The sequence below is a fragment of the Budorcas taxicolor genome, chromosome 19, assembly GCF_023091745.1.
Source record: "Budorcas taxicolor isolate Tak-1 chromosome 19, Takin1.1, whole genome shotgun sequence".
Classification (NCBI taxonomy): Eukaryota; Metazoa; Chordata; class Mammalia; order Artiodactyla; family Bovidae; genus Budorcas; species Budorcas taxicolor.
The window spans coordinates 29961023-29974062 of record NC_068928.1 but is presented as its reverse complement, the minus strand read 5'-3'; the positions used below and the strand labels follow the sequence as shown (position 1 = coordinate 29974062).

The 13040-nt window shown below is 42.8% G+C and overlaps 1 protein-coding gene across 1 annotated transcript in view; it reads right to left on the bottom strand.

The window, feature by feature from the left end:
- The window catches only part of SHISA6 (shisa family member 6), a 258955-nt gene that overhangs the window by 125697 nt on the left and 120218 nt on the right, over window positions 1–13040 (bottom strand). Inside the window, exon 3 of the mRNA XM_052658601.1 lies at window positions 1236–1331. Within this exon, the coding sequence (XP_052514561.1) occupies window positions 1236–1331 (96 nt within the window). The remainder of the gene's footprint in view (window positions 1–1235; window positions 1332–13040) is intronic.

The window sequence follows — 13040 nt, the reverse complement described above, 5'->3', positions numbered from 1 at the left end:
CCTCACGAGACACCCTGAGCCACAAGCACCCAATTGAGCTGCTCCCCAATTCCTGACCCGCAGAAGCTATGTGAGATAAGAAATGTTTATTATGGGTTGAAAATGCTCCCTTCTAATTTCTTTCAGAGTGATGGGTATTTATCCCAAAGCAGATGGCACGGAGGTCGCACATCCCAGCCTTGAGCTGATATGAGTGTGTCTAGGATGTCCAGGATTGTGTCTTTTACTGGAAGGTCCTCCCAAGTTATCTGGTCCCAATTTGATTCTGCAACTCTCAGTAGCCACAAATGCCACCTGAATCCTCAATAAACTTTATTTGGACACAAAGAGACACAACAGAAAATACATAGACAGATACAGATTTTTTTTTTTTCTCTATAGGATGAACAAACATCACATAGGGAATTTTAAAATTGGGTGCACGGAATGTAAGAAAAAAAAATCGCAAAGTTCCTTGTTCACTCACACTTGGAACAAACACATATTTCAGAGGAAGACAGGGATACACCATCCCTACAACAGAATTCACAGTTGTCTATCACAGTACACAGGTGTTAGGAAGGTAATCAAAGGGCTGGGGATCCAGTTACTCTTGGTATGACAGGATGCTCACAAGACTAGTGGAACTCTGTTGAAACAAAAGACAGGATCGAGGATGCCACACCCCCTGCACAGATGCTCTGCAAAGCTGTCGGCTAGGTCATAAAGCAGCTCAGCAGAAATGCCACGTTAGAGTTCAGCTTGTGGCTGGAAGGTCTGTGTAACCTCTACCTTCGTGTCCCCATCACGGAGAGTTTACATAGACACACTTAGGATGCTGAAACTCTCGACATGCATGCCGGCTTCAACACCCCCCAGGACAGACGTTGACATCGATGTATTAAATGTGGCTTTCAAACGGAAGAGGAATAATAGCCAAGAGGAGAAGGAACACTTTGCATCCGTCAGCAGTGTTTCCCGGCATGCCGCCTGTGGTCCCCTCCCACGGGGAGCCACGGGCATCTGTGTCCTGCTCCACGCCGTGGGCGGGGCAGGACGCATGCCTCTTGGGAGTCTATTATTGCCTTCTAAAGTCACACCTGTGAAGCCACGCATGTCATCAGGGTAAGCAGCCACGGAACCACCCCACTTATCCTGTCCCGGGCCAGCCTCCGGCCTCCACACCATCTTCGCCTTTCAGATCGGGGTTCCCTAGGCAACCTCTGTATTTTAGTAAAAAATGGTTTCCACTGTACCCTTCGTGTGTCCTCTTCCTAATGTGACAAATCCAGATGAGATGAAGTTATGGAGATCAGGTCCTCCACTTCGGTAAGCATCCTTCCCATAATGTCCTGCAAGAAGATGGGGCAGAATTACCTGGCGCATCTGTGACACCAGAAAAGACCAACACTGCTGTTCCAGTTCACTCGACAATGGCGGTGAACTTAGTTTCAAATCAGCAGCTAAGTCAGAATGTAGAAGCAATCAAGGAAGATATATATATATATAATATTATAAATTTATATATATTATAAATATATAACATATATATGAAGTATGCCATATATAATATATATTACATACTCTATATATTAAAATTTAAATATATACACATATATATTGTGTATATATATACACACACATATACACACACACACACACATACACACACACATAACTGCAACAAAGAAGAAAGTTCTGGGAAGCTTATGTTGAAAGCAGAGGTGGGGGAAAGGGCTTGACTTTGGCATTTCTGACTGAGCACATCAGCACTTCAGTCTGAACTGAACTTGTCCTACCATCCTTTGCTTTGTCCCAGCTTCCTTCTTTCTTTTTCCTGTCTTATTCCTTGGGTTTCTTTCTTCCTGAGGCATAGAAATGTGGTTCTGATCAAAATGCTCTATGTGTGTGTATGTTTATGAATCATACCTCATCCTATGAACTATAGCCTTGTGGCTTAGGAGAAATCCAACGTCACCGAGGCTGACAAGTAGGGCGGTGGCTCTGAAACACTGGGAAAATATGTATGTGCTTTTCTCTTTCAACTTTCTGCAGTAAGATTTTATCCCTCGTCAGCCTCCTCTCTCCATCTACCTGTGGGGTTGGGGTGAAGAAAAGTCTTAGACCCTGGGAGAAGACATGCAAAGAGAAAAATAGTTACTGTTCTGCTTTTGACATTTGATGTAGGATTTCACAGTACCCCTGAAGTACAGGCATTATAAAGAAAGACCTCTCTAAATGCCATCTTGAAGCATGTACGTGTGAAAGTGGAGAAAGCCATATATATATCATGTTGCCATAAGACCATGTTAAAAACTGTACTTAACAAACACTGAGAAGACTACCTAAGATGTAAAGTTAAGTAAAAAAGCAGAAGAAAATACTATCGTAAGTATGACCACAATTCTGTAAAAAATGCAAACCAGTGTAGTTTAAAACAACCACCACAAAAAACAAGATTGAAAGAAAACACACTGATACCGACTACCACCTTTAGATAGTTGGAACACAAGTTTTATTTCTTCTCTCCTTTCAGCTTTTCGGTACTTTCCAAGTTTTCTCCTATAATGAGCATGTCATTATAATATAAGTGGGTGAAATACATTCCTAATGGAAAAACGTACAATAAATGTAGATAACCTAAATCACATTTTTTCTTAGCCATGCATCCTCTGCATTAGATATCAAAAAAAATGGGTGCATGCTGGATTCATCCAGAAGCTTTTAAAACTACCGATGTCCTAACACTGCTTCAGGGATTCTGATTCTGTTGATCAAGAGGGTTTTTTTTTTTTTTTTTTTTTCTTTAAGGAGGTCTCCAGGTGGTTCTCATGTGGCTCATATGATAAAGAATCTGTCTGCAATGTGGGAGGCTTGGGTTTGATCCCTGGGTTGGGAAGATTCCCTGGAGAAGGGAATGGCAACCCCACTCCAGTATTCTTGCCTAGAGAATTTCATGGACAGAGGAGCCTGGTGGGCTACAGTCCATGGGGTTGAAAAGAGCTGGACATGACTGAGTGACTAACATTTTCACACAGGGAAGAACCACTGCCCTAGAGTAAACGTATAAACAACCGAGGTTCTGTTTGCTCATGGGGGGGGCGGGCAGTGAGCACTTGCTGGAGTCCTCGTGGGTGCCTTGCCCCACCCTCTATTTAGGTCCTGGACCCCAGCACCCTTCCTCTGAAGAGTGGAGTCTGGCTGGACCAGTTTCTTCCTTCTCCCAGATCAAAGGGTCTCAACCCTGTATGTGCATCAGAAAAAGCAGGAGGGCAGGTTGAAGCCTGCTGGGCCCCACCCCCAGAATTCCTGCATCAGTTGATCTGGGAGGGGCTTCCAGAGCTCGCATTTCTGTCCAGTCACCCTGATGATACTGCTGCTGGACCTGGAGTCCAGGGTCCAGGGTCTGAGATCTGTAATCCAAGTGTATCAGGAATATAAAAGAATTTTACCACTGTCTCCCATACGTCCTCCACTCTGGAATAAATACTTCCTTCCTTGGGGCACACAGCTTTCCATGAGGAACTTTCTGGCTGTAAAAGACTGTAGTCACAACCCAGAATTTTATAGAAAAGAATTATTGGAGCTGAACTAAGAGGCTTCTGCCCGTATCCCAAGCCATGTCACGACTCCAGAAACCCAACTCTCATCCCGGAAAAATGCAACTTCATTGAGGGATGAAGGCGAGAAGGACAAGGGAGTGTGGAGGGGTACAGTACAAGCCCCAGGAAGAGGGGCGCCCTTGTCCTGTAACAAGTTACTTCCCCCAACTGCCCCTCCCAACAACAGAAGAGTAAGAAATGGAAGTAGCAATTTGGAACCTTCATAAATTTGGACCTCGTTAATTCAGAACCTCTGATACATCCTTCAGAGTTTGGTTTATTTTTGTGCTCCTTATAGATAAGATTTTTGATAAACAATCAATACTGAGAGAGATGGCACATAAAACAGTACCTTTGCTACTTGAAATCATTCTTATCTGTCAGCTGCAACAAGGTCCCTCAGGGCTAAGTGCTGCTTACTGCTTTGGGGCTGAGCTGACTGAAAGCCAACTCAATCACCTGATCCCGACTGTGGGCCAGACAGAGGGACAGAGCCTCTGAAAACATGGTTTCATCTGTGTGATACAACAGCAAACATTCTGTAGCATTATGCAGTTTACAAAGATCATTCATACACAATTTTCTTAAAGTTTTAATCATTACTGCATTGTAAGTTCTATATTATTAAAATATTAATCTCCCCTTTTATTGGTAGAAAAACTGAGGCCAAGGGTGGGAAGTTGGAAGATGACGGAGCCATCACTAGCATCACGGTCTTCTTTTTTTTTTTTTTACTTTTTATTTTGTATTGGACCATAGCCAGTTAACAACGTTGTGACAGTTTCAGGTGAACAGCGAAGGGATTCAGCCATACATATGCACGTATCCATTGTCCCCTAAACTCCCCTCCCATTCAGTCTGCCACATAATATTGAGCAGAGTTCCCTGTGCTACACAATAGATCCTTACTGGTTATCCATTTAAAATATACCAGTGTGTACATGACCATCTCAAACTTCCTAATTATCTTTCCCCCCTCAGCCTTACCCCCTGGCAACCATAAACTCATTCTCTAAGTCTGTGAGTCTGTTTTGTAAATAGGTTCATTTGTATCATTTCTTTTTAGATTTTCCACACAGCATCCTGATCTTCTGACTCCAAACCCCTTGTCAGTTCTCTCTTGCACACCTGGCTTTATTTCCTCCTCACAAGAGCCCTGTGTAACAATGGTCAGTTTTCTACGTTCATGGAGCTAGGCAGTGGCAGACCCTGGATCCCAACCACGTGTACCCATCTCTACATCCACAATCTTTCTATAGCCCTCCCCAAGCCAGCTCACCCCTCGGTCTGAACAAGTGTAGATGGGACTCTTCTCTGAGACGTGAGCCAGGACCCAGGGGAATCGCTTCTCTTCTCTGCAGCCTTGACCTCATGCTTGACCCCATGACTTGATGCTGGGCATCAAGGTAGAAGGCCACAGCAGCACAAATTTTGCCCAAGTTGCAGTTCTGGAGAAATGGCCCTATACCCAGCAGAGCTCCGAGTAGAGGCTAGGGGGCGCTCTGTGAGCACACTCAAGTAGCGTGGATACAGAGCCACGTGTCAACACCACACACACACAGCCCCCGATCAGGTCCCACAAAGGTGGGGCTTCCCTGGTGGTCCCGTGGTTAAGAATTCACCTGCCAAGGCAGGGGACACAGATTGTATCCCTGGTCCAGAAAGATGCCACTTTCCTCCAGGCAGCTAAGCCCATGCACCACAGCTACTGAAGCTTGCACACCCCCAACTCGTGCTCGGCAAGAGGAGCGCCCACAGTGAGAGAAAGCCTGCATGCAGCAACAAAGACTCAGCATAGCCGAAGTAAATAAGTTATATATATGTATATATTTTTTTCTTTTTTAAAAGAAAGCAGCTTTGAGTAAACAAAGTTTCTCTGTAAAAGAGATGTGCTATAAAAAATAGGAAGGGGAAAATGAGGTAATATCTGAATGACTTCAATAAAATTTATGAGAATTTTGCATTGGTTAAATTCCACCCACAGCTATGGGAATGAAACAAAGTAACCTAGACAGTTTGCCTGAGCTGTAAATATGGCCGAGAGTATGGATACTGAAGAAGCTGGTGAAGTCAATTCCAATGAGAGAGACACACTGGGTACTCAGTGGGGAAGGAGAGAGAGACAAGACAGGAGAAAAGATGAAAAAAAAAAAAAAAAAAGGACAACTCTAGAAGCTACTATCTATTTAAAATAAGATGCCCAGGAGAGAAACAGAAGGGATAATTCAGAATCAATAATTAAAAGTTCATAGACTTTTTTTGAGCAGATAGAAGACTTTAATCTTTAGTCAAATATCAGACATATATTAGAAGGATCAATATCTAGATATATTCACTAGTGAAATGCCATTTAGAAAAAAAAGGGAGAAATGCAAACCAACTTCATAAAACACTAAACCTACAGAAAGTGAAGCAACCTTTTAAAGACTTTTGAGACCATTATTTCAGTAGACAGGAGAGGATGGAGGAGAGACAAAAATAGATGAAGGAGATGGAGAAGCACAAACTTCCAGTTATAAATAAATCACGGGGGTATACAGTTCAGCCTGGGGAATGTAGTCAATAATATTGTATTATGTTTGCACGGTGACAGATGGTAACTAGGCTTACTATAACGATCATTTTGCAGTGTATTATATACAAATGTCAAATACTAATAAAATTTTGTATATCAATTATACCTCAATAAAAAAATTCAAGAAGTGTGTTTTCTTGCTTTGTTGAGTTTGTTTCTTTGTCTGTATCTGTTTCTGGTTAAATAACCTTCTAAAAGCAAAGGTACACTTCTTTTTATTGAACTTTAAAAATTTGAGACTTCTGTATTAACCAGTAATGAAAATAAAATCTGTGCTCATTCATAAACCAGAAAGAGTTAAACTATGATACTTCAAAAGCAATCATGGAACTATAAGTTAATGGGTAGAAACGTGTGTTTATGTTAATATCCAGAATACACAAATAACTTCAGTTTAATAAGAAAGTAAAACAACTCAATAGGAAAAAAAATAAAAAACAGGCCAAAGAGATGAAAAGGTAAGTCACAGAAGAGAAAATTTGAAGGTCCAATATGCATAAAGTGGTGTTCCATCTCAAAAGTAATCAGGGAAATTCAAATTAAAACCATAATGAGGTAACATTTCGCACCCAGTAGACTGGCAAAAATAAAAATTCCTGGGACTCTGAGCATGTAGAGGCAGAAACAAGAACTCTTGCACACTTCTGGTGGGAGTGTAAACTGGTGCAAGTGCTTTGGAAGGAACCCTGATGATGGCTAAGAAAGTTGATGATAGATGCACCATAGAACCAGCAATTTCACCTTCAGGTCTGTGCCTGAGATAAATCCTCAAATGTGTGCATAAGGAGATACATGCAAGGATGTTCGTGAGCAATATTGTTTCTAATAAAGATAAACTGGGGAAAGAACTCGGGATAAATCAGTTCAGTTCAGTTCATTTCAGTCGCTCAGTTGTGTCCGACTCTTTTTGACCCCATGAGTCACAGCACACCAGGCCTCCCTGTCCATCACCAACTCCCGGAGTTCACTCAAACTCATTTCCATCGAGTCGGTGATGCCATCCAGCCATCTCATCCTCTGTCGTCCCCTTCTCCTCCTGCCCCCAATCCCTCCCAGCATCAGGATCTTTTCCAATGAGTCAACTCGAGGTATATTCATATAATGTAACCTTATTCGACTCTGCACAGCTGAAAGGAACCAGAGCTCTAAGTATTAACATGGAGCATTCTTAGTTGCAGTGTTAAGGACCACACTCAACTAGCTGAAGGTAAACAGGATGACATCACAGAGAGAGAGTTTTATTTATTTATTTTTTCACAGTAAATACTGTTCTCTTTATTATTCATACAAATAAAATCAATTATTACATTTGAGGAAGATCACCCTCTCCTTCCCCTGCTGTATCCACAAGCCCCTTCTCTATGTCTGCATCTCTGTTCCTGCCCAGGATGAACTGAGAGAATAGCATCGACACATACACTGCGTGCTCAGTCACTCAGCTGTGTCTGACTCTTCTGCAGCCCGTGAACTGTGGCCCACCAGGCTCCTCTCTCCATGGGATTTCCCAGGCAAGAATACTGGAGTGGTTACCATTTCCTTCAGGAGGGGATCTTCCGGACTCAGGAATCAAATCTGTGTCTCCTGCATTGGGAGGTGGATTCTTTACCACTGAGCCACCTGGGAAACCCCAACATAAATACACTACCATGTGTAAAACAGATAGTTGATGCAAAGCTGCTATATAATATAGGGGGATCAGTTTGGTGCTCTGTGATGACCTAGAGGATGGGATAGGGGAGGCAGGAGGAAGGTGTGAGAGGAAGGGGATATATATATACTTATAGCTGATTCATGCTGTTGTACACCAGAAACCAATACAAAATTCTAAAGCAATTATTGTTCAATTAAAAATAAATTTAAAAAATAAAACATATAACACACCACTACATTGTTTAAATATATGCATATATAGTGTTATATAAGTACCAAGAAATTCTTGGATGTGATCAATACTGATATTAGGAACCCAGATACTTCTGTGGACATGTCTGACTCAAATAATTATTTTATTTTGTTTCCAAGATAGCTATAGATAGACACATTGATGGATGATGAATGAATACACAGATTATATAGACGATGGATAGATACATAGATGGAACTGTTGCCCAAGTATTTAATTCACTGCCAAATTATTCTCCAACAATAAAGGAAACAAAGAGTTTCCACTTTTTAAGAACTCAGAGACTAAAATACCCTCTAGTCTTCACTAGGAGAAGGAAAAAAGCTGCCTAATGATGAAATCTGTCAAGCAAGAAGTAAAACTATAGAATTTCTAAAGTCATGGATGTGCTTATTTGTAATCTATACAGTACACAAATCCAGAAATTCATTAAGAAAAGACTGGTGCATTAGATTATACATAAGATTTAACAAATTGTCTTTATCGACAGAAATAAATTTGAGTAATACTGGAGTTGCCCTGGAAAATCTGGTATGCAAATGGGGCAATAAAATATATTATTGTGATAAAATAAAACCAGAAGCAGCTTCCTTTATTGGGGGAACAGTGCTCCATTGTTAGAGCCTGCTTGCAAAGGATTGCTTTGCTCAGAACAGACGGGGGAGCTGGTCTCTGGCAAGTTGGAAGGAAGTTTTATCGTGCTGGCTGGGACCCTGCTCTGTAGCCACTCCACTGCTGATCTTCTTCACAGAAAACAGGCCACAGACCAACATCAAAACACATGTAATATCCTACGGTCTAATGTGTGAGAAAGGGGTTCCCTTCGGTTACAAAAAGCTCAATCATATCAATAATCCTGCGTGCCTGCATGCTAAGTCGCTTCAGTCATGTCTGACTCTTTGCAACCCTATGGACCACTGTAGCCCACCAGGATCCTTTGTCCATGGGGATTCTCCAGGCAAGAATACTGGAGTGAGTTGCCATGCCCTCCTCCAGGGGATCTTCCCAACCCAAGGATCAAGCAAGAATACTGGAGTGAGTTGCCATGCCCTCCTCCAGGGGATCTTCCCAACCCAAGGATCAAACCCGCATCTCTTACATCTACCTGCACTGGCAGGCAGGTTCTTTACCCACTGGCACCATCTGGGAAGCCCATCAATAATCATCAGTTCAGTTCAGTTCAGTCGCTCAGACTCTCTGTGACCCCATGAATCCCAGCACGCCAGGCCTCCCTGTCCATCACCAACTCCCAGAGTCTACTCAGACTCATGTCCATCAAGTCAGTGATGCCATCCAGCCATCTCATCCTCTGTCATCCCCTTCTCCTGCTGCCCCTAATCCCTCCCAGCATCTGGGTCCTTTCCAATGAGTCAACTCTTGGCATGAGGTGGCCAAAGTATTGGAGTTTCAGCTTTAGCATCAGTCCTTCTAAAGAACACCCAGGACTGATCTCCTTCAGAGTGGACTGGTTGGATCTCCTTGCAATCCAAGGGACCCTCAAGAGTCTTCTCCAACACCACAGTTCAAAAGCATCAATTCTTTGGCGCTCAGCTTTCTTCACAGTCCAACTCTCACATCCATACATGACCACAGGAAAAACCATAGCCTTGACTAGATGGACCTTTGTTGGCAAAGTAATGTCTCTGCTTTTGAATATGCTGTCTAGGTTGGTCATAACTTTTCTTCCAAGGAGTAAGCGTCTTTTAATTTCATGGCTGCAGTCACCATCTGCAGTGATTTTGGAGCCCAGAAAAATAAAGTCAGCCACTGTTTCCACTGTTTCCCCATCTATTTCCCATGAAGTGATGGGACTGGATGCCATGATCTTCGTTTTCTGAATGTTGAGCTTTAAGCCAACTTTTTCACTCTCCTCTTTCACTTTCATCAAGAGGCTTTTTAGTTCCTCTTCACTTTCTGCCATAAGGGTGGTGTCATCCGCATATCTGATGTTATTGATATTTCTCCCGGCAATCTCGATTCCAGCTTGTGTTTCTTCCAGCCCAATGTTTCTCATGATGTACTCTGCATAGAAGTTAAATAAGCAGGGTGACAATATACAGCCTTGACGTACTCCTTTTCCTATTTGGAACTAGTCCAGTTCTAACTGTTGCTTCCTGACCTGCATACATATTTCTCAAGAGGCAGGTCAGGTGGTCTGGTATTCCCATCTCTCTCAGAATTTTCCACAGTTTCTTGTGATCCACACAGTCAAAGGCATTGGCATAGTCAATAAAGCAGAAATAGATGTTTTTCTGGAACTCTCTTGCTTTTTCCATGATCCAGCGGATGTTAGCAATTTGATCTCTGGTTCCTCTGCCTTTTCTAAAACCAGCTTGAACATCTGGAATTTCACGGTTCACATATTGCTGAAGCCTGGCTTGGAGAATTTTGAGCATTACTATAATCATAACCACCAACAATAATGATAATAATAAAAATATACTAGGGAAAATGAACAAGGAATATGAATAGGAAATTACCCTAATCCCTCCCCCCCCAAAAATTTAAAAGTCAATGGAGATATAAAAATGTGATTAACCCTAACTAACTCATCATTAACTGGGCTTCCTTAGTGGCTCAGCTGGTAAAGAATCTGCCTGCAATGCAGGAGACCTGGATTCAATCCCTGGGTTGGGAAGATCTCCTGGAGAAGAAAATGGTTACCCACTCCAGTATCCTGGCCTGGAGAATTCCATCGACTGTACAGTCGATGGGGTTGCAGAGTCAGACACGATTGAGTGACTTTCACTTTCACCATTAAGAAAATGCAAATCAAAACATGAGCTATCTTTTTAAAATACACAAATCAGTTTGGCAAAATTGAAGCATTCGATGCAAAACTGAAGCATTCAAGGGGACTCAGTGCCAGGGGAATGAGCTCTCTCATTGTCGCCAGCGGGAGGATAAATTAGTGATGTCTCTTTGAAGGACAGGCCATTGACTCAGTATCTCAGTGCTAGGAATTTCCCCTACATGTATGCTGTCAAGTTTTTCCATAATATATGAACTAGGCTAGACAAGTGGCGCTGGTTTAGTCACTAAGTTGTGTCTGACTCTTGTGACCCTATGGACTATAGCCCACCAGGCTCTTCTTGCCACGGAATTTCCCAGGCAAGAGTACTGGCATGGGTTGCCATTTCTTCCTCCAGGGGATCTTCCTGACTCAGGGATAGAACCCAGGTCTCCTGAATTGCAGGCAGATTCTTTATCAACTGAGCCACCAGTGAAGCCCCAGGTAGGACTGTGAAGCACTGATTACAGTAGTTTCTATCAATAGGCGGAATCATCCAAGTGATAGAAGAGTACACAGTACATAGCTGTGAAAAAGGGTAAGGGAGGGCTGCATTACATGCCGATGTGCGCAGAGCTTTAAGGTACAAAAAGTGGAGAAAAAAATAAAAGGGTAGGGCAATGTTATAATGGGTTTCCCAGGTGGTTCAGTGGTCAAGAATCCACCTGCGAATGCAAGAAAAGACCCCCTGGAAAAGGAAATGGCAACCCATTCCAGTATTCTTGCCTGAGGAATCCCATGGGCAGAGGAGCCTGGAGGGCTACAGTCCATGGGATCGCAAAAGCTGACTTAGCCACAACAACACAACAAAGTAAGAATGAAAATACTATACACAGAGTCTATATAGAGACCCATTACAGGTAGGCTGCTTTATACTAAAATTTTTTTTTCTGCAAATAATCATGAAGCCAAAATACTAAAACTTTCTTTCCTTTGGGGAGAGAGTTTGGAAGAAAGGGATGTCTTTACCTTTGAATTTTTTTAAGTTTTTTTTTTTTTTTAATATGGATCGCTTCTTAACATCTTTATTCATTACAATATTGCTTCTGTTTTTGTTTGGTTTTTTTTTTGCCCACGAGGCATGTGGGATCTCAGCTCCCTGGTCAGGGATTGAACCTTTACCCTCTGCTTTGGAAGACAAAGTCTCAGCCACTGGACCAACAGGAAAGTCCCTACCTCTGAGCCTTATCACTTCCTTTACTGTCTGAATTTCCTAAACACGTATACGTGTTATTTTTATTTTTGTACTATTGACAGAGGTTATCTGGTATTAGGGAGTGCAATCATGGGCCATTCTTTGTTTTTCTCTTTGTACTTCCTCATATAAAAAAAAAACCTCCAATAAATGTCATTTATAAAAAGAAGTATAGGAGCCAGGATGTGAGGGGGGCCACTTTTCCTTGTGTAAATGACAAGGCATTTATCCAACACAGACACTAATACCCACCTGGCAGGAGGGTGGTGAGGATTAAACGAGATTCTGTGTGTCAATCGTTTTGTCTGATTCTCTGCACCAATAAGCCTCAATATATGGGAGCTGCTACTCCGTCAAGACCATGGTCTTTCCTTTATCCCCTGCAGGGAACTCCCTGGGGTCCTCTTGTTCTGCATGTACCTCAAGCTGACCTCAGGACAGAGAGAGTCAAGGGAAGGACTGCAGAGAGCTTGAGTTTTACTATTTGGCTCAAGAGCTCTTCCTCCAGGAAATCCTAGGGCTCTTCTAGTTCCCAAGAGCCCACACCCCACGGCTCCACGAGGCATCTGGGGCTGAGAGTCCGGAGGCCCGTGTTTCTCCATGCAGTCTCCTTTGGTTGAGTGAATAAAGTTTCTCTGAGCTCGTTCTACCAGTGTAAACTGGGGGCACGCCAGGTCTAATTGCAGCTTGAACTGACAATGACTATTTACTAGTTTAAAAGTCTCTGGAGAACAGCTACTGGGAATGCTTTGTTTTATGTGACAATTCAAGTGCTTGCTCACATAAGCACATGGGGGCTGTTTCCTCCAGAGTCTGTACAGTTAGCGGAGCTGTTGGTAAATACTCCAGGCAAACCCGAAGATTTCCCCTCTGGCGTCTTCCCTCTGCTGACTCGGTAGCTCGGAGACCTGGGGAGGGGGCCAGGTGTGCGGCCCAGCTGGTGAAGGCCAGGTGTTCACAGCTATGAAGGCTGAGGTAAGCAATTCCAGATTGCC